The sequence below is a fragment of the Corvus moneduloides genome, chromosome 1 (genome assembly GCF_009650955.1).
Source record: "Corvus moneduloides isolate bCorMon1 chromosome 1, bCorMon1.pri, whole genome shotgun sequence".
NCBI classification, from domain to species: Eukaryota; Metazoa; Chordata; class Aves; order Passeriformes; family Corvidae; genus Corvus; species Corvus moneduloides.
Window position 1 is genome coordinate 24,295,426 of NC_045476.1, and position 22,038 is coordinate 24,317,463.

The following is a 22,038-nucleotide window of genomic DNA, read 5'->3' on the forward strand; positions in this document are numbered from 1 at the left end:
TCCAGTGTTATATCAGGATGCACAGTAGAGGATGACATTGTCACTGCTGGTTTGCAGGATCATCTTCCCAAGATACATGAAGTTTTGCTTTCAATTGCCAGGCTATAGGGAATGTCATGTATATCCCCCCATTAGAGGGGTTAAAATAGTTGTCTCCAAGGAGGTCCATCAAATCTAGAAGTTCAAGGCTAACCAGGCTAAGCCAAAGCTTGTTTGATCTAATAATGATCATAATTTGAATGGAAAGTTGGAATAGAGGATCTTCAGAGTTCCTCTCCTTTCAACCTGTATTTCCATTATTTTGTTTTACAGGTAGAAAATAATCTTTTTTAGCTGTCATTACTCACTGATAGGTCACTGTGAATATTATTGGGATTTTAAAGACGACTAGGGGGCAACAAGTCCACTCTGAATGCTGAGACCATACTGCACAAACTTTAATGCATGCACTTGAAGTCAAGAACATGGTCTACTGATTTGCTAGGGAAGTAACATGACTTTAGAAAAATCTTGGAGGAGTGAAAGAGTGATAGACAGCATTTCTTTGGAAGAAACCTTTATACAAAGGTTTACAGAGAAGCACATGGTGGTGAGAGGGAGCTGTAAGCAGCAAATGCTAGGAAAAGGGGGTGAACAGGGATTGCAGTAAAAAGGAAACATGGAAGATGTCTCAGTCTCCTGGAGTGCTATGAAAATCCATGCCGTTAATTGCATGGTAAATGCCAAGGCCACAAACACCTAAACATTTATGCAGCTCTGCTTGCGAGGTATTTTCCATCCTGGTAATTTACATGAACACAATCCTGGAAAGTGTAGAAGAGCAGCTTCCCATGTTCTGCTTCTATCAGTTTCAGAATATACTGGGCATTTTCAAGCCTCTTCTCAAGGTATCAGTAGGCTGCAGGATGGTGTTTTTAGACTGGTTCAGAATGGCACTTAGAGATGCGTCTTTTGGGACATCACAGATGTGAGTACTCACGTTTCTAAATGCAGGGACATACTGAAATACTCTCCTGAGCTGTGGCTCTGATGTTTTCTTATTCATGATCATCGCATTATTAGAAAAGTAGTGTGAAATTTCCAAAACAAATCTCTGACAACCAAAACTAATGGTGTTTTTAAAAGGCTGAGCATCTTGCTGCTTTTAAGAAGATGATAAAGTTTTCCTCTGTTATCTGGTGATATCCTCATTGTTCCTGACAACAGAGCTTTTTATTTTCTGGCTAAATTTATGTTAAATTCACATCTCACTGAAGCTTCTCATAGCTATAGTAAAAGAATCCTATCCAATATAATTACTGTGAAAATTTAACAGACATCCTACTGATAGGTGGTAGTAACTCCCTCAAAAGTAAAGCTAATGGCTAAAGGATTATTTGTCTAAAATGGAAAGAAAAAGCACCTTTGTGTGAAGAGTTACTAAAACAAATATTTCTGAGACACAGACAGGCTATCCAGCTCTGTGATACCGGGTAATAGTGGATCTAGTTGTTACTGTGCTTCTTACAGAACTGATTTATCCTTGTATAATTCTTTGATCTGACTGCAACCAGTAGGAAATCAGACATTTTTTTCATCACTGATCATACACACTGTGGAATGGATCATATAATGGAAAATATTTTCCATGCAGCAGGGAGGGTTTTTTTTATAATTAACGTGCTTGATATGGCTGCATATACTAACAGCACTCAAAGTGATATAGTCCAGAACACTCTGCAGAAGCAAATCATGACAGACTTTAATAGCATTTATGTTAGCTTTCCTTTCACAAATAGTATTATTCCAGAAGGACTGTGGAGTAAATTTTTTCTGTTATCTTGTTAACAGTAATGGTTCCATCAAGCAACTTGTCTGCATTAAATTTATTAAATGATATGGGATTTTTGCTGGTATAAAAGAAATAATCTTGGAGAACTATGATCTCAAAAGCCCCAGAATAGATAGCCCTGTGTCACCTGTAACAGATAAAATAAAAATGAGCAGATGACCAAGCAAATGCATTTTTAAAAAACTAGAAATGTTTAAATACTTGAAACAGAATTAAAGAAAGCACGTGGAGAATGTGGAGGAAGAAAATGAGACAAACGAGGTAAAAGTTACAGAAATAAATACATGCCTTTAAACTAGCAACTCCCATAAGTCCTGCAGAATTTAACTGAAAACATTGCAAAGTATTATTCCAAGCAAGTCTTGATATTACAATATTCTGACTACTTTTGCATTTTAAGCATATATGGTTGTTTTTAAAAAGCCAGCAGTGAGCCTAGGAAACGTATTGCAAAACTACTTGGCAAGAATTTACCTTTTTGAGATAACCCATGTGCATGTCAGCACCCATGCCCGAGCTACTAGGCTTTACTATGGACCTTAGCATATTGCAAGGGAGAGACAGTGGCTTTGTGAGATGTCTTGATGTCTGACTGTGGTATGATTTTTTTAAAATTTATTTTTATACAGCTCAGAGGCAGAATATCATAGAATCATAGAATGGTTTGGTTTGGAAGGAACCTCAAAGATCATCTAGTTCCAAACCTCCTGCCATGGGCAGGGAAACCTTCTCCTAGACCAGGTTGCTCAAAGCCCCATCCAACCTGACCTTGAACACTTCCAGGGATGGGGCATCCACAGCTTCTCTGGGCAACCTGTGCCAGTGCTTCAGCACCCTCACAGTAATTAATTTCTTCCTGATATGTAATCTAAACCTATCCTCTTTTAGCTTAAAGCCATTTGCCCATGCCCTAAAACTAAGTGCATTTGTAAAAAGTCACTCTCCAGCTCTCTTATAAATCCCCTCAAGGTATTGAAAGATGCCATAAAACCTCTCTTCTTCAGGCTGAACAGCCCCAATTCTCTCAGTCAGTCCTCATAGGAGACATGCTCCATCCCTCTGATCATCTTCATGGCCCTTTTTAGGACACACTCGGTCTATGTCTTTCTCATGCTTAATTTTCTACTTTTCAGTATTCTGATTGATCGTAGACTGTGATGAAATGATTGAAACACTGACAGTGGCATACCTTTGGTCTGCATTTTTTGTCTACCTTTTAGTCATCACAGGAATGTTTTCCCTTTGATTACCTGCTTTTTAAATAAATTTTTTAAACAAAGACAGCAATAACAATAGCCAAACTTCCTGCCTGGTCTGGCTTTCTGAATCAAGCTCCATGGCCATTTTAATGTTAAAGAAAGAAAGATAAGTTATTTGCAGTACATAGCACATTTATCTCCTTTGAATGCAATTAAAATTGTTTGTACAACTTCTTACAAAAGGTAGAAAGACAAATCAGCTCTCAATTTTTCCAGTTACTTCACACTTCCCCTATAAGTCAGCTACAGGAGACAGATAATAACATCTTACAGACTTTTGGTTATCTTTATGCTTATTATTACTAAAACACAAGGAATCAGATACTTGGTGAATTTCATGAGATAGGTTTTCATTGCAGATAATAGAAATAGAAAATTTCAAGACTGGTCAAATAAAATTCCTCTTTGATATTTATAAAATGTTTTGTTTAAGACAATTCTTTCTCCTCTCTTCCTCAGGGCTCAAACTTTTATCAAAACTTCTGAAAACAAAATTTTGCAACAAATTCACAGTCTCCCCATATAGGTGGTTGAAAATGCTTTCTCTGATTTAGTTCTTTTATGATAGTCCTTTTGTTCTTAACAGTTTTCGTAAGGTTGCCAATAATTTTAAAAAATGTTGCCTGTGTTCAAAAATTTATATGTGTTCAATACAGCAGGAAACCCATATTCATCTATGGAATTAATAGCAATTTTTACAAAGCACTCAGAATTATGCTGGACAACCTCTAATTGCTGTGCAATGAAGCCATCTTCCAAAGTGTCTTGACACAAATGTGCTGACACCATTCCAGTGCCTACTGAATATTTCCAGCTCAAGCACAGAATGACTGAACCACTCATCAGTCATATATTGCAACGCTTTGTTCATATCCCAGTTACTTCAGTAAATTCCATCTGCCCTTACTCTTTTCTCTGTGCAGTTTCTGGGTTTTCATGTTTTCAAGGCAGTTCTGGGTCTTCATGATGCTACTTTGACCTTACCACACCGTGTGCTGGTTTGGGATCCAAGTTTGCAGAAAACAGAAAAGATTTCAACCCCTCTGGCTCCAGTTTTCCATTGCTTTTGAATTCATTTCAGCATCCAGCCTGTCTGAACTTTCATTTCTAGCAGTAAATACCATGTAGACTACTTCTGTTATTCAGGTCCATAGCTCTGATTTCTTTTTCCTAATTGATCTGAGGATGATTTTTATAATGAAGTGAGTTTTTTTAAAAAGCTTACTGATTAAAGATTTTTAAAAAACATGTTAATGCCAATTAACTTCTGCCAAAATGCAATCATGCTTCTTTTAATGGGTCTGGCATACTACATAAAATCAGATAGTAAACATAAAACTGTAGCCGATTTTTTCAATTCACATGGACACCTCAAGGCCAAGGCTTCAGGACAGTTCCATAATACAGAAATCCCCATTCTGTGACTGACATAGTGTTAGGAATTGGAATCTCAGGAACCACAAATTAACTGGGAGATGTTGGAACAGGTTTCCAAGGTTCAGTAATATATCATAACTTACAGAGTGAAGTAGAGGAAAATTGTGGAGAAAATGTCATAGTTTCACTTTACATTAAAAATAAACTCAAATTATTATTGCTATTGCCATTTTTAAGACTCTCAGAAATGCCTAAGAAAAGCAAATGTTGACTTCATCTAGAGCTAAATTTATAGAAAGTGGATTCTGCAGCTCATTCTCACTTCTGCAGTCTTTCCATAGCGAAACTTTTAAGTGAGGAAAGCATAAACCTTTTTAAGGAAGGCAAAGGTACAAGATAAAAAAACTTAAGTTTAATCATAGCAGGTTTGCCTTGTCCTTGGCACAGTTTTGAATGCAAGGATATATCCAGCAGCAATTAGACCAAATTTGGTCTGCAGTGGAAGTAAAAGGGGTAAATTAAATCCTTAGCACAGCCTCAGCAGGTGCCAGCTATTTTTCTGCACACCGTGAGCCATACTCTGTCAGCAACAAAGAAGGCACCTCTTGCTACCTCACAAGACATCTGTTTGCTTCAGTTTTCAGTGGTGGCTGGTGTCCAAGACAGAGTGCAAGAAAATGAGTAATTATGGAATAAACTTCCCACAGGGAAAATTAATCCTTCAAATCTTGCAAAATCCTTGCATCTTTTTACTGGTCAGCTTGTTCCTGGAGGAACAAGAGCTGTATTCCTTCCACGTTTCAAAAAAAAAGTCCTTTCTAGCTCTGACATGAATTTTAGCATCTAGTTCATCCAAATGAATGTTCATTTCTTTTAGTAGTAACTGGAGACCATCTGCTGCAACCAAAAATTATTAGAAGCTGACAGATATCCAAAGGCAGTTTTCCTTCATTAATCTCCATAGATCAACTCCTGCCCTCTATGTCAGACTTGCATATCTTCAGTCTGGGTACATGGAGCACCTCCCCTCACAAATGTGCTGGTTTATGGCCAGGGGTCAGAGGTGTTACAGAAAGGCTTAAGAAAATAAAATTACTTTCTCTACACATGCATTGCAATCAACTTTTCTGAAGAGGAGCTACATTCAACTACTGCAAAACTGCCTTCACTTGGTTGAAATTCAAATAATCAGCGGGGAAAGAAGCCAGTAACAATACTGAGTTCAGAAAGTAGAGGACAGTTTCTTTTGAAATTATTCAGACTTCAAAGTGTCAAAGTTCTACATACACAGAACTATATGTTTGAACAGTTGGCTGTAGCATAAAATGCTTTATTGTAGAGAAAGAGCAGGCTGGAAGCAGTTATAAATAGCAATTTCTCGCTGGGCAATGTGGCCATTCCCATATGCAATTCCTAATGTACGGTTTAATAAACGACAGTTACAATGGACTCGGTCAGTACCCTTGGCACGAAAAACAGACACCATGAACACAGACAAAGCTGATCTCTGAAACACATCAGGTTTTGCAGTTACAAGGCTGCTGGGTTTTGTCAGACAGAGTAAAGAAAACTTCAAGCCATCTTTTTTTTCGTGTCTGCCAAGGAAGGAGGTTCTCAGGGAGCACATGCCATTGCATCTCTCAAATTTCTTCTGTTGGCCATATTAAAATAACGGACACAAGGCAGAAAAGCTAAAACCAAATTATTGCTAATAACAAGGCAACAGGAACAAAGTATAATGAATCTAAGGGTAAACTATGCTACCCCAAAATCATTATGAGCTGCACACAGGTGTCACAAGGTTTTCTTGTTGGAAGTTATTATATTAGTTACCACATTAATTATTAATTTTAATAGTTAAAGTGGCATGGCAAATTTGGAGAATATCTGGTTCTCTGCTTTGGCAAATAGGCATATTTTTTCTCAGTGTGTGACTGTAAATAGACCAGTAAAAGTATGATGGAGCAGGGAATCCCATGACCCAGAAAGATTTTATATCATCATCATCATCATCATCAGTGACAGGGTAACTTCTGGCTGTGAAATGGAGGGTGTTTTGCATAGTGACATCTCTAAGCTTTTCAATCTCCAAATCATACAATGCCTGTGCTACTGTGGGACTCTGTCCTGCACCACAAACCCTCTCAAACCTTCCTCCATACCCCCGGTGAGACAAAGTTCAAACAGCACAATTCCTCCTGGGATATCACTGGAGATATCCTATCAGGGATAGGACCATTGGTTAGGGCTTAGATTCCCACCGTTCTGCCATTTCTACCTCACAAGAATTGCTGCTGGCACCATTTCTTCTTCACAAGAAAGACACATAATAGGCACGGATTAATAATAGGGCAACATCCTGAAGTGAGAGCCTGGATCAGAAGATCATGCAGTGTAACTACCGTTCTCTCTGCGACAATTTGAGACATCACCCAGTATGTAATCACTTCAGCTGTAGTAAAAGCCAGGAGGAGCTTTTTTTATTCTGTGTCCAGAAAGGTAACCAAGACAGGACTCTCCACGATATGTTAAAATCTGATGACACCTCAGTAACAAAGAGGTTCATTTCCAGAGCAGGGACAGAAACTTCATTTCTGTGACAGTGTAGGTCTCATGCATTCAACATTCCCCATAAAAACAGTTCTAAGAAGCCACAGCAGGGCTTTCCCTCACTCCTTCTTTTGGCAGTTGCCTTTAAACTGAGGATCTTGCCTTTGGTCCGTGACTGTGTTATGTTGCAGCTGGCTAGTTCATGTCCAGCCATGAATCCTGCTGACTCAGACCCAGAGCTTTACCCAAACACTTGTATTCCTGGCTTGACTTTCTGGCTTCCTCATCACTGTGGACTTGTGCAATGATACGGCCTCTTGGCTACCATCAACAAACATACTCTGATCATTTTGCCTTCTTTCTGTGGAACTGTGTCCTTGCTGGTGGGGTCACTTGTCCAGATGTTTGGCTTCCTGCTCCCTGACACTGCAGAGAAGCCTGCCTTTGGTGCTCTCTGACAGTCTACACCTGCTATCAAGAAAATTAAAACTACAGCAACATCTTCCCAAGTATATATTCAGAGCATAGATCTATTTATAACATGGCTTCTAAATGAAGAAAAACTATGAATTATAAAAAATAGAGTACTAGATTGTCAAAACTTTCTTGTATCTAGAGAAACATGAAATGCGTTATCAGATTAATAAAAAGCCACAAAGAATTTTTTAAAGTGCAGTAATGTTTAGTCTTCAAAGACACAATTCTGCCAACTAATTCTTTGTAAGGTCACATGGCTGTAAAACTTTATATAATGAGAAATCCACATAAGAATTTATTAGGGATTTATATCACAACTAAGACAGGCACAAGTCTTTTCCAGCAGAATGATTTCCAGTTTGGGAAGAACACATGTATTTGTTTCTGAGTTAAAATTAGTATAGACAATGGTTGTACAATTGTGCTTGGTTTTATTACATTTTATGAATTTATGGCTTCTAATGAAACAAATATGTGCTTGTTTTCTTAATCTTGCAACATATTCTTTTTTGTTTATTCAAGCCTTGATCCTACAGGGATGAGATTAGCTTTTACGAGCTGAATAAAGCACCAGTTTTAGTAAGGACTTACTGTTGGCTTTAAGTTTAAAATATCCATTAATATTGCAGGTGGAAACCTTTCATAATGTTCAGTGAACACCCTAAATCAGAATGCTGTCAATTTTCTGTGACATATGCATATAGCCAGAATAACACAGAATCAGAACAATAAATCACAGCTTGGCTCACAGAGTCACTGATATTTTAGAAGTCTGGCCCATTTGGGACAGTCTTCTGGGTCTGAAATACTTCTTTTTTATATTTGAGGCAAGCCTATCAGATAAAATAGGATAGTGGTTTAAAATAATTAACTCCAGGTAACAAATTATGTCTTGGAGTTAGACAGAGGGGAAATTCTCCTCTATACTCTTCTGTATTGCAAAAATGAAGATATATTGAGCAGGACATCAAAACAATGCAATTGGTCCTATGTGCTGTATTGATCTTGCTAGTCATATAGTTAATATGATAACTTTTCATTTTCTGTCTTTAGACATGTGTCCATGCTCAGGTCTGTTTTGTTTTGAGAAGTACTTCTTGAAATCAGAGACTTCCCTTTTTATGTTGAGAGTTTATCTTGTGCATTAGTAGAAGGACAATAATTCAGGAGCAAATGCCATCACAGTCACCACAATAACATGTTTGCTTGTATTAATCCAGAGGTACAGTCTGCCTCTGTCCCAAACAGCCGAAGTTTGTGACTATAGTCACTGTGTCAGGGTCCTTCTGAGACTGGGTGCAACAGCTGCAGAGAAGGATGGACCACAGTTTGTGGTCAGTATAGTCTGCTTGACCACGAGCCCCTGCAAGGTTGGACAGCAAGAAGGCACTTAAATTTCAAAAACCTTTACTCTCTTAGAAGGGAGGACAAAAGCATTGTTTAAAGAGCCTCATGATCAGCAGGACCATGAGGAAAGATGAGAAGTCATAAGGTTCCAGTAACATATTACTGTGTTCTGCTCCAAGATTATTCTCCCAAAAGCATTCTGTAGAACTTCAAAACAGAACAAAATGAGAAACAGAAGTGGAAATTGAACGGGAGGAGAAAGAGGGAAGTGGAGAAGTAAAACAGAGAAGGAAAGAGAAGAGGGAAAAGAGAAAAAGGGAAAAGTAGAAAATGGAAAATGAGAAGGGTATAGTCTTTGATCTACCTTTAGACAAATAAAAAAAGTGGGAAAGGGCCATTTGATTCTATACAGATATGAGGTATTAGTGTTAAAAGCCTATCAGCTCCCTGATTATTCCAACAAAGCTCACAAACAGCAAGGGATTAAGACAGCCAAGCACAATCCAAGTCTTTTAGTATTAACTATACTCATTTTCCTGGTCTTTGACTGCTGTTTTCTGTGATCATGCCACTGAGAAGGAGTGCTGCTCAATACAGGGCTATCTTGAAGAATCATGTCACCAAGACAACTATCTAGTCAAGTTCAGAATACTTGCAAGAATGGAGATCCCACAAACTCTCTCACCAACTTCTTCTAGAACTTAACTGCTGCCATAGGGAAGAATTTTTTCCCCACTCGTTCAATCAAAATTTCCTTTGTTGCGCCTTTTGACTGTTATTTATTCTTCTGCTCTGTTTTGTCCTCTAAGAAAGTCTGCCTCTATTGTCTCTACCACCATTCAAATAGTGGTGATGAGGACCACGTCATCACCTTACCCAGGAGTGGAACCTTCCTGAGGTAAAGGGTGGCTGAAGTTAAGAGAGACACCTGGGATCTACAAGTCAACAGTAATAGAATATTGGACAGGAACAGCTGACAATGGTGAGGTACTAGTAACGAGAGAGAGAGAGAGAGAACGTGAACAAATAAATGCTGTGTACTCCAGGCTATTATACCTGCTTAACAAAAGTTTCATCTTCAGATGAAGAGTGCCTTAAGTTTCTAAACTGGAACAAGAGAAGTTCAGTTTGGGAAATGCTCGGAAAATGTGAACATGACCCTCAATCTTTAGGCTTTCCCTATAACTTACGAGATGTATTTTATGTAAACTGGCAGTTGAGAACTCCTTGTGTCATGACCCTTACAGAGATAGAGAATCACCTGAAGTCTGTCAAACTGTTCCACTTGCACTTCAGGACAGATACAGACATTATGACCAAGCTCCTGTCTGATCCTTGTGCAGATACATGAGGATGTGGAGATAAGTGCTGAGTTAAGATAAGTGCTGCCCCGCCTCTTCTGGTTTCAAAAGGCGAAGTTTGTTTCTTCTACATACTGTGAATCAAAAATGGAAAGGTCGAAAGAGGTTGGAGGCACACAGTTGTCCCACCTTCCTCAGTAAGGAAATAAACACTTCCTGTCAACCACTTTGATGATGGTATCATTCTAACAGACTGTTCCACATGAATATTCCTTCATGGATTTCAGTCTGCATTGTTTGTGTTGCACTAATCTACATTTAGAGATTTATCCCTGAAGAAAACACATCGGAGCTAAGTATTCAGACACAGGAAAACCAGCTTTTGTTCATATCAGGTAAACATATCACACAGGATAGTTAATATTTCCAAAATACTTCAATGTATGGCTACAGTATTGTAATTATACACAGAACAGAGGACAAGACAGCATATTCATGTAGATAGTCTAGCTTTCCCCATAGTTGTTTTAGACATTTATACCAAATCATATATTTACTAGTGAAGTTTTGTTCTACTGACTGTATAGGAGCTAAATGAGACAGTAGTTTTTTTTGAATGCTGTTTATGGAAATTCTGCAGTGTGTCTGGAAACAATATGTCTTGGAATAGGACACTTAAGACACGAGTAACTTCAGTATACCAGAGGGCTTGTAAGCAAGTATTCATTTAACACTCATACTGTAAATACTCAGAGGTGTCTGCATTAACTCCTGGTTGGAGCAGTAGTTTTTTCCCCACTTTTTTTTTTAAATGAAAACTTCTTTGTTGAACAAGTCAAAGCTCATGTGGGTAAAGCAGTAACAGAGTTGCCACAATTCCATTCTGTCTCTTGAAATTCTGTAAGGGAAGTGTAAAAAAGGAGCTACAATACTTCAGGTCACCAGTGGTTTGTTTATTTTTCCACTGAAAAGCATCCTTGAAATTTTATGCATGTTTACACTTGCACTGAACACCTCCCCCACTCCCCAACTCATCATATCTCTGGCCCAGGATGTTGCCATGTGGTACTCATTTGTCAGATTTGCATCTCATGATAGATGTAAGTTTCACTATGAGTGCATCAGAAAAAAGTCCTACACCCCCCATAACCTCCTGAAACCCCAACATACAAAAAACCCAACAAGAAATACACACGTAGAATCAAAGACTTATAATATAAGGCCACCTTAAGCAGTACTTTGAGTTCAGTCAAATATTGCTTGGTAAAAACAAATGGAGCTATACACTAATATGACATACTTTATAGAACACTAACTAAAAACTAAAACTCTTTCAGATAAGTGTTTTTACATTAATACCATTTCACTACAATTAACTAATAAGTTATTTTGATCAAGAGTCAGATTTTTTCAGCTGAGAAAATTTTCAAAACTTGTATGTCCTTTATGCCTTTCCTGTAATTGCATGTGAAAGAAACTAAAGACGAAACTAAAAAAAATCAAACCATGTTTGTTAAACCACATTCATGGCTTGCCTGAACAGGATGAAATGTTTGCTTGTTTTTTACAGTGAAAAGCATGAAAGGGTTTGAGTCATGTACACCCACACCCACAAGCACCACAAAGTGGCAGCACTACTGTGGAGCATTCATTATAGATGAGTGGCTCCTCCTTACCAAGTCAAGAGCTGTGCTGGTTTGGCAGAGTGTTGAAACAGATGGAACTGGAACAGCTTTTGGAAAGTTGAAGGCTAAAAAAGCTAAGACTTTGGCCCTCTGAGAATAAAAAAGCATCACATTCACAGAAGTGACACAGTGTATTAAGTTAGTCTGTAGCTGACCAAAGCGGGATGGCGGAAATAAAGATCCTTACTGTGGGGAGACACTGCTCCCTCACACGTCCCTCTGTGAGGCAGCCACTGCACTGGCAAGAAGGATTGACTTGATCAATGGATATTTTGGTGTTAGGAATTCCAAATATGAGAGGATTCCTAGAAAAGCTTTTGATTTTGCATAATTTCCCCCTCAGTTTGCTTTGTAGACCACCATACAGACGTTGATGCGCAAAAATTACTCAAGCTACAACCACATTTGTTTCAATCACCCACAACAACTCTTTCACACTTGAAGATATACCTTCTAATGCAACATGACAGTGCTGAGCCAGAAGTTTTCTGTGGGACAGAAAGAAACACAGGAACAAGCAGCAACAACTCTAAATTATTATATTTCAAGAACTGTTGTGCCTGCAACGTATGTTTGACAGCTGTTAGTTATCCAGTTAAGACATCAAACATACGACAATACAGTGTATATGTAAAATGGTGGGGAAAAAGGGGCTTGATACATTCTGTCACCTGGTTCAGTTTTTTGGTACCATCAAGGAAGAGAAAATAATACATCTAGAAAGGCTACATAGCTCCTCTCTTACCCCGAACAGATCTGCTCTTTCAAGTTGCCTGTTTTTCCCATGAGCATGGCTCACAGATCAAGTTGTAAAATTTTTGAAGGGATCACTCGTAATTATGGGACCGGATTCTACCTGAGATGTTCAGGGTTCAGTCTATCACATCATCCATGTTGTGAATGAAGGTGTTAAAGAGTGTTGGTCTCAGTATGCACCACAGGGTAGCATACTAATGTAGTAGTAACTGACACCCAGTAACTGCACTTCATACCACTGGATTACACCCCTTCAAGCATGTGTAGGTCAGACTGTTGTCAATACACCTCACTGCCCACTTATCTAGTCTTTACTTCATGAATTTATCAACGTGGATGTTACAGGAGACAGGGCTGAAAGTCTTGCACAAGACCACAAATACCAGATGTTTCTTCCTCACACACTGAGCTGGTTATTTCATTGCTGAAGGCTATGAGCCTCTCAGGGAAGATTTTCCCCTTCCCATATATGTGCTAACTACTCCTTATCATCTCGTTCTTACTAGAATGGCTTCCACAATTATGTGCTCCCACGCCTTCCCAGGAACTGAGGTCAGCTGGTCAGCCTGCAGATCCCCAGGTCCTGCTCCTTGCCTTTTTCGAAAACAGGAGTGACACTGGATTTCTTTCCATCCACAGGATCTTCTTCTGATCACCAGAATCTTCCAAAGATTGTATTCCAAAGTTCTATCTCAATGATATCAGCCAGTTTGATGAGCCTTCATGGATGTGTCTCATCACGTCCTGTGGACTTGCAGTTATCCAACTGATTTCAATGTCCCTTCACTCAGTCTGCCTCAATGGGGGACTAATCATGGCATCAGACTTTCTGAGTTGGGCTCAGGGCTCAGTTTCCTGAAGGGAAATCTTACCAGCAAAAAGCGAGGCAAAGAAGGCATTGAGTACCTGGGCTGTTTCCATGTCCTGTCATCAGACTCACCCCATTTCACTTTGCAGCAGATCCACATTTTCTCTAATCTTCTTTTTGCTGCTGGTATTCCTGTAAAAGCCTTTCTTGTTGCTCTTCTCTTCCCTTGATAAATTTAATTCCAAAAGGGCTTTGACTTTCCTGAGCTCATTCCCATACTCTCAGACAGTGTGTCTATGTATTTGCCATGCCACCTGACCCTGTTTCCAACTCTCATATGCTTCATTTTACTGTTTACTTATATGAAATATCACCAGAGATGAATCAGGGCTTGGATGCCACACAGGATTATATTCTGGAACTGTTTTTCAGCAAACCCCAGTTACAGGCTATCCAAAATATCCACGGTTTATAGGAAATTTTGAAGCATGTCTTGGAGCACTATTCTTTTCTCTCAAGAGTCATCAACTTACTCTTTAGCAGGCAGCACAGAATTAAAATTATTTCTACGTGGGTTCTGTTCTCCTTGAGTTAGGTTATGTGTATCACTTGTAAGAAGGGAAGTGATTATGAAATGCAATGAGTAATGACAGATACTATAATGCTCTCTTAGTTGCCATCTACCAAAAAAGTACAGAGGAAGTCAAAAGCTATATTCAGCTTTCCAAAGAAGCAGAGACAGACATCATGACTATGCATGGAACTCTGATTTCACAGTTCAGAGAAAGATATGTCACAAATAGGACTGGAAGTTAACTGTACCTCATCAATTATAAGTTACTGTGGTAACTCTTCACAGCAAGGATTGGATTCAGGGGCAGCAGAGGAGGTAGACCCAGAGTCACAAGACTCAGGAGGTTCCCAAATATAGAATGAACTGGCTGAAGCCCTTGTTTGTTAATATTTTGTCTTCTGTATTGAAGATGAAGCAAAAGACCATGAAGATGGTGCAATTCATATTCAAATCTCATTGCTGAATCTCTATTACCAGATTCAGGCTACCGTCGATTGAATGTTTGGAATAAAACACATTTGAGTGTCTCCAGAAAACCCTGGTTCTTCTCAGAACCCTTCAGGAAAACTTGGTACAGACCCTGGCTCTTCTCAGACTGGGCTGTAAGACAGCCAAAAATGATGTAAAATACTGCAGTTCTTTGTCAGGACACATTCAGCTCTGCCAGTTGCTTTTCCCAAGGCTTTCTGACCAGAAAGTATGCTGAATGATACATCTCTCACTTCATGCTCATATGCAAATACATTAAAACTGAGGTTTGCTCATTTTACTCATTCTTTGGGAGAATTCTACCTGCATTCTACTCTCTGCAACATCTGTGAATTTCTAGGTTTGGGAACAGGAGCTGCTAGAGATAGGAAGTTTTCATGAAGAGAATTAACCACAGTCTAAATTGGTGGTTGATATTGATGTTTTATGAACCTGTGGTGATAGTGTGGGTTGGCCAAATGGGAAAAGATTGTCTGAGGACTTAATATTAATGATGATAAATAGACATTGTCTCTTAAATAGTTACCATTAACGACAGCTTAAATAAAGCAATCACATTTCACTAAACTGTAAAAATTACTGTGTTTCTAGCCAAGGCACATTTCCATAAATTGGCAAAGCTACTGCATGGATTTGGTCAAATGTGAGATACCACTACAAGAAAAACCAAACTAATCCATGGCTAACACAGCAAAGGAAAGGGGAAGAAATCACAGCCAAAGGCACAGGCAGCCTCCAAAACAAGCGTTCGATCTTGCAATTAATGTGTTAGAATAAGAAATACGTTCTTTGGAACCCTTTGAATATACCAAACATAAACAGTGCAGTCAAATCTCTCCTCCTGATGCTCATTTATTGAAATGGTCCTTCAAACTCCAAGTGCAAGCACAATTGTGATTTTGAGTTCTATTTAAGATCATGGAAATAACTGCTTACTCCAGACTTCCAGTGTGCCCAAGGATGCCTCCAGAGAGGAAATGAAGACAGTTATTATAACACTATATCCACCCCAGCTGGTTTTCTCTTCGGAGGCCTCAAAAATAAAAAGCTAAAAAAACCATCTTCTGTTGCCCGGTAGAGTCACTTAGGAAACATGTAGTTTATTGTCCAAGAGAATTAACATGTAGAGGGTGTCACACAGAAAAAGAATCTGTTTAGAAAAGTAACAGAATGGAACAAATTTTCTAAGTCAGGTTTGTTCTACTGGTGTTATCAATCTCTTCAGCTACTGAAAGAGATGACCCCAACTGAAACCAACTGATTTTCTATTGTAAATTACTGTGTTTTGCATGGAAAGGCCTTTTATCAGCTATGAAATCAGGCTTGGCTCCACACTGAAAACATGCACAACAGCTGGTAACAGCTTGAATATGTGCCTGAAGGATCACAGTGGTTCATTCAATTTAGACTCAATTGCAGTTTGATGATGTCCAAATGCTCAGTCTGGTGCAAGAGGATTGCAATGCCATCTAAGTTCTCTTTAAGAAGGACTGTGCTTTATTATCGCTGTAATTGTGTCCTGTCTTTGGAAAGAATGGACTGAGCCATCCCTATCACACATGTGATTGCACACATTTGAAACTCAGAGCACATACAACAATTACTTGGTAGAAACAATATTTTGAATGTATAGACATGTTTGTTCACACTCATTATGTCAGTTCATTGTGAAGAGAAGTTCTGGTTTGTTGCTTGTAAGAATTGCACCAGTTGATCACCAGCCAATGAAAGTCAATAATTCAGGATTCGTCCATTAAACTCAGCAGGTCAGGAGTGCAAAGTTTATGTCAACAGCCTAATGACAGCCTTTCTGTGTACAGAGGGCCAATGAAGGAGACAAATATTTACTTTATGTAAACAATTGCTAAGCATGTTACTTAGGCCAAGAAAGCGCTGTTCAGCTTGGCTTATAATAAAACCCAGATGTCAATGAGAAATTTGTAAAGCTTCTTTTAGAGTGCATAAACATAATATAAACTGCAGAACCACATACATTTGAACATTTGTTTTCTATATTTTTTTTAAATGCAGGCACTGGTTTGACTGCAGAGAACTGAGAAATGCTGATAACTGCCTAGATAGCCTAGAAGAATAAATGTCATTTCTGCAAGAAGCTAGAGCAAGTCATAGGGATGTGTCTATCACTCAGACTTGAGATTTTCTGACTTTAGCTCTGTCCACAGTTTGTATGCCAGCATGTTCAGGGCTGTGCTCTGAGTACCTTCTGTTCACTAACTTAATTTGTTATTGAAGACACAAAATGTGTTAAAAGCAGCCAGGGTAACCAGTGGAAGTCAAAATACATTACCAGGCATAATTAAGGGCCAAGTAAATGCACTGCAAGGCAGTGCCAGATAAGACAGACCAAGCTTTTATGAACAGAGACACACATGCTTGTCAATTGAACAAAAGAGAAGTGAGAAGTAATTATTAAGACACCAACATATCTTCAGTCCTCCCACACAAACCCGAGAAGAATTGGGTACTGTATTTGCACAATTTTTGTGAACACAAGAGAAAAACTGCAAAAGCTCTCCATAGTTTAAATGACACTAACTCTGGGGGAAGAGGAAGAAAGCATTTTATTCCTTACCTTTTTGTACACGTGCAATGCCAGCTGCAATGAAATGGACTAAAGCCTTTCAACAGAGATAGTAAAAATTCATCATTCGAACTCATGAAAACTGCTGAGATTTCAGAACTCGTGTTCAGTTTCACTCTGAAGCAAGATCGCATTATTTCTTAAAAGTTTTGTTGAAATAATGACCAATCCCATCAATTTGCAGGCCATGCAACTGAATTTTAAAGTTCTGAACTAAATATTTCAAAATTTTAAATATTTTATTTTAGAATTAGTAGTTCATTACTTTAAATACAGGGTTTTATATACTTTTTTTGTTTTGTTTTGTTTTACTCTACAATGAAAGCAGACATTCTAGGACTTGGAAATGAAAGCAACGCTTCTACTAAAAGAAAGGCCCAATATCTCACAGGTTTAATAAAAAGTTAAACTAGAGCCCAGAAGTTCTCAAACAATTTCAAAGACTGTCATCTGAATTTTCTCCCTACAACTTCCCGCCCACTTTTTCTGTGTAGGAAGTAATCATAACTAGACAAGTTATCCTCTCAAGAGGAACAAGACTTGGTCAAAATATTGTTCCTGATAGGAAACAGACGAACATTTTCTAACTAGTCTTTCTAGTATCTCTCACAAAGTCATGAAAGAGCTCAAGCTCTCTGCTACATGTCTGCTGAGGCTTTTGTTTTATTCAGCACCCTCAACCCTCCTCCGCAATTCAGTGCTCCCCTGAGGAAAACAAGAGGACAAAGATGGTGAAGGCAAAGATAGCAAACTTTTCTCCTCTAAACTCCAAGGGCCACTGTTTTCAGGTTTGTAAAAAATAAGTTACCCCCTCCCCATCCCTCAGTGAACAGTTCAATCCCTGAACAGTTTTCTTGCCATTATTTAACAAACTCAAGAACATCTCAAGGTATTTTTTTCCCTTTTGCGTGAAACCAGCACAATGATACAACAGAAGGCACCTGCACCATTCCTCCAAAACCACATTTACTCATTCACGGTTACTCTTTCATTCAAAGGAATTCAGATACAAATCTGTGCTATGGGTAGATAGAGTAGAGCCAGACTCAGAAAAGCAGTGCAGCATTATTCACTGTGCTGGAGAATCCTGGAAAGCAGTGATCTAGAAGGAGACAGTGACAAAAAGGACACTGGGCAAAGCACACATTTAGCAGCTAAAGGCCTGAACACTAGGGGGTCAATTCATCACTCTGTGTCTCCAAACATTTTTATCTTAAATACACAGTTTATTTCTGTGCACTCTACTGCTAAAAAGAACTGTGAGAAAGGAAAATGAGGTTATTTCTCCAATAGTTAGACTGAAAGATTTAAAGTATGAAATTATTCTCTTCTTCAGTAACAGGTACAATTTGTATCAGTCACGTATTTGCAGCACCAGAAGGAAAGGAATATTATTCCTGTCTCTGGCATTCAACACCTGATTTCAGAAGATGAAATAATTTAAACAAAGCATCAGGAAAACATGTAGTGGAATGGAAAGCATGAGACCCACATTATATCAAGCCCTTAAAAATCAGATGTAAAAAAATTTAGTAAACATTTGAGAACAGGAGCTTTTGTATTAACAGAAAAATGAGTAGGAAATATTAGGCTAGAACAATCATGAAGGATCATATGCCCAGAGCAGTTTCCAAGTCTCCAGTGATCTTAGGATCTTGCATAACTCTACTTGATCTTCATTCATGGTAAAGTCAGGTGTCCTTCCAGCACCAGTAAAATTCTGCACTGGAAGAAAATGTCCAGAAACAATAGGGATTATCTTTCCTACTTCTGACTTTTGACCTGACCTTCAAAGGTAGGATATTTAAAAAAAAACAGACCTTCAGGTAATAGAAACAGGCATAGACCCACCAAAAAAGTTGTGTGTCAAATAAATACTTGCAGTTTTTGTCATTATACTTGCAGTTCTAATGATCTCCTGTTTATTAACTTTTATGTGCCAAAATTTGGTTCTCTCCTGTCCAGACCTCTCTCATGCACTGTCATTCATCAGCTCAAGAAAAACATTTTCACCTGATGCAACAGAACTGCCTTCAGTCAACAGACAATGTATTATATTTCAGTCACCATTCAGATATACATTTCTTAGACCTGGTTTCAGTTTGTTTCCTTAATTAATTACCTGTAATACAGCATTACATATTTCTCATCTGTACCTATAGCATTTTTAGTGATAACTAATCTGTGGCTTTTTCTCCTGCTGCAATAACCACCTGGGGCTTTGGCTTTTAGATGCCAAAGTGTCAGTGATCTATGATGGTGTCAATTAAAGAGGAAAAATCAATCTGAGCAACATTAAAGTCTTTATGTGAGGTATCTATTTCCCAACAATTCTTTCTAATGCTCCTATCACACAGTTATCTAGAGGTCATTTACATAACAAATTCCAACTATTTCTGCAAGACAGTAAAAAAACTTTTTGATAGAAATATATTTCCTAATGGCAAAGCAATATGTGAAGTCTTTTCACTTTTCTCAAAATTACATATAAACTTTAAAATCAGTGTTCTCTCTCACTAGTTAAATGTGAGTTTATGCCTTCCAGAGATGCTGAGGAATTTGGCTCTGTTACAAGAACATATGACCTGAAGTTACAAAAAGACTTTTCACTGAAAGTCCATAAAGACTGGACTGGTAAAACTAGACACTTAACTCAAGAGATTAGAAAATCTCAATTTGGTCAGACTCTTACCAGGAGAAATCTCTGTGCACTGAAACAAGCATCACATCCATGTCTTTGCACTCACATCATGCCTGGCACATTCCTGATATGTCCACAGTGACACATATATCTATCCTAATTATAAAAACATTCAGTATTCTGAATTTCTTTAAAGTACTTTCTGTTAATTATTACACTCTGAAGATATATTGAGAAAACAGGCATGATAGGCTGCCTTAGAGCTGGAGAACCAATGTATTTATTTCCCCTTATCCAGAATGAATGGGAATTTAAGCTCCTAACTCACAGCAGCTTTCCTATATGAAATGACGAACAGTAAGCAGCAGAGAAAATGAAGATCTGAAATGGTAGACTCTCTTTCCATATTAGGAAAGCAAATCTTAAAATTCACACTTTCTATCGATTTATAAACATGATTTGGAGAAGCCTTACCTTCTATGATCTGAGCTGCTGCACCAGCACGGATTGACAAGCCAAAGAGCAGTAGTGACAAGTCCCAGGTCCACCAGGCAAGCCTGGAGCAGGTGTGCCAAAAAAAAAGGGAGGTGGAGGAAGAATGAGACCAAAGACTGTAATACAGAAACACACGGGGAAAAAAAAGAAAAAGTAAAATTTAGAAGCAAGATTTCTTACCATGAGAGCATTTTTTGAAAGTCAGTTGAAAGAACTTAAGTGAGGAAAAAGTTCAGTGCACATGAGTTTTATGCTTATGAAAATAAGTTAATAAAAACTGGAGCCTGCTGTTTCTCCTCCAACGTTCAGACACAAGTGGAACAAAGGCAGCACTCAGGCTCTCTGTGTGACTCACTGCAATTCACTGCTCCAGCTCTGAAATCTGACTCCGTGTAGACTTTCCTGTCAGACCACTGCCGAAAACTTCCTACTGTATTTATGGATGGACGCCCCTTACTGCTGTACACCATCCCGGCACTGTCATTATCCAACCCGGTCTTCAACTGCTGTGTACCCTGACAGGCAGTAGCACGGCTTCTCCAGCTTCCCCTCCCGCTGCTCCCGCCTGCTCACAGCCTCCACTTATCCAATAAAACATGACCTCCAACATCCTTCCATCCAGCATTACACAGGCAGTGAAACAAATTCTTATACGGAATGGGACCTTTATCAGGCCATTTTAGCCAAACTTCATCAGAAGCAAGTTTTAAGATATGAGCAGGACAGAGCAGCAGTTAAATGGCAACAAATGCCTGGGATTCACAACTGAACTGTCTTACAGATTTTCTGTCACCTACAGAGACACTTTGAAGTACATCCTTTTCTCTGACAAGCTCTCTAAGTTTAATATTTACAGAGATTTACACGCTGGATGTAGTTTGAGAGTGTATCTCTTCCTCAGCAGCTGTACATACACGTGTCTGCTATAGAGATCCTGTCACTGAGCATTTCTAATAGTTTCCATTAAAAGTGTTATTTCACCCCTCCCTCCTAACTCAATGAAAAGCATTTTTTCCACTTGTAGTTCTTTAAAGCTAGCACTTGCTCAAGGAAGAAATTCTGCAAGGATATGCTTGAAATAATTCAGACAATTTCTAAGTCATGACATATTTAACAAAGGCTGCAATTGTCACTTTTTGACTGGGACAGGAAGGAGCGTGGAAAGCACTGCATATGGAAAGGGACCAGTGGGCTCTTGGTAGATCTAGACTGAAAAGTGCTGAAGATCACCTTAGGAGAGTCAAAACTGACAACATATTTACCTAGGATGGGAAGTGGAAGACAGACAGGAGTAAAGTTTTTTGCAGTAATGAAAGAACAATCTCAATCAATAAACAGAATTAGGAAAAATTTTATTTCATGCTGAATAAAATGCTTGAGTTTGGGGAGGGGCGTGGGGGTGGTTGTTTAGTTGGTTATTTTGGGGGGAGGTTTGTTACTGGGTTATCTTAGTGGTTTTTTGTTGTTGCTGTTGTTGGGGTTTTTTGATTGATAGTTTATTATATTTTATTAAATTAGGAAATACAGAGGTTAGGGTTTTAAAATCTAGAATCTTGATTCTACTCCAGACTCCCCTTTTTGGTTAGAAACCACAACAGGTCAGCTCTCCCAGGTATATTTTTAACTAAGCCACCAGTATTATTTGCTATACTCCTCCATAAAGATAAGGAAGAAAGAGATCAAATTATCCTTTAATCAAGTGTCTTATTATAAACACACAGTTTTATCTTCTTCAGAGGACCAAGAACCCCCCTTTTTCAGTCCCATAGTACTAGATCAGTGCTGAAAAAAGGTTTAATCATTCACCTTTTCTACTTGAGGCTGTCATCTCTTTCCTTTCTCTCGC

The 22,038-nt window shown here is 38.6% G+C and overlaps 1 protein-coding gene across 3 annotated transcripts in view; it reads right to left on the reverse strand.

Moving 5' to 3' along the window:
- Positions 1-20,732, reverse strand: part of COL15A1 (collagen type XV alpha 1 chain) — a 116,544-nt gene extending 95,812 nt beyond the window's left edge. For all 3 annotated transcript variants that reach the window (XM_032102202.1, XM_032102213.1, XM_032102194.1), the window contains exons 1-2: positions 20,373-20,732; positions 20,172-20,254 (exon numbers count right to left, since the gene is read on the reverse strand). In XM_032102202.1, the coding sequence (XP_031958093.1) occupies positions 20,172-20,254; positions 20,373-20,383 (94 nt within the window). In that variant the 5' untranslated portion in view covers positions 20,384-20,732. The remainder of the gene's footprint in view (positions 1-20,171; positions 20,255-20,372) is intronic.
- Between the last annotated feature and the right edge of the window lie 1,306 nt (positions 20,733-22,038).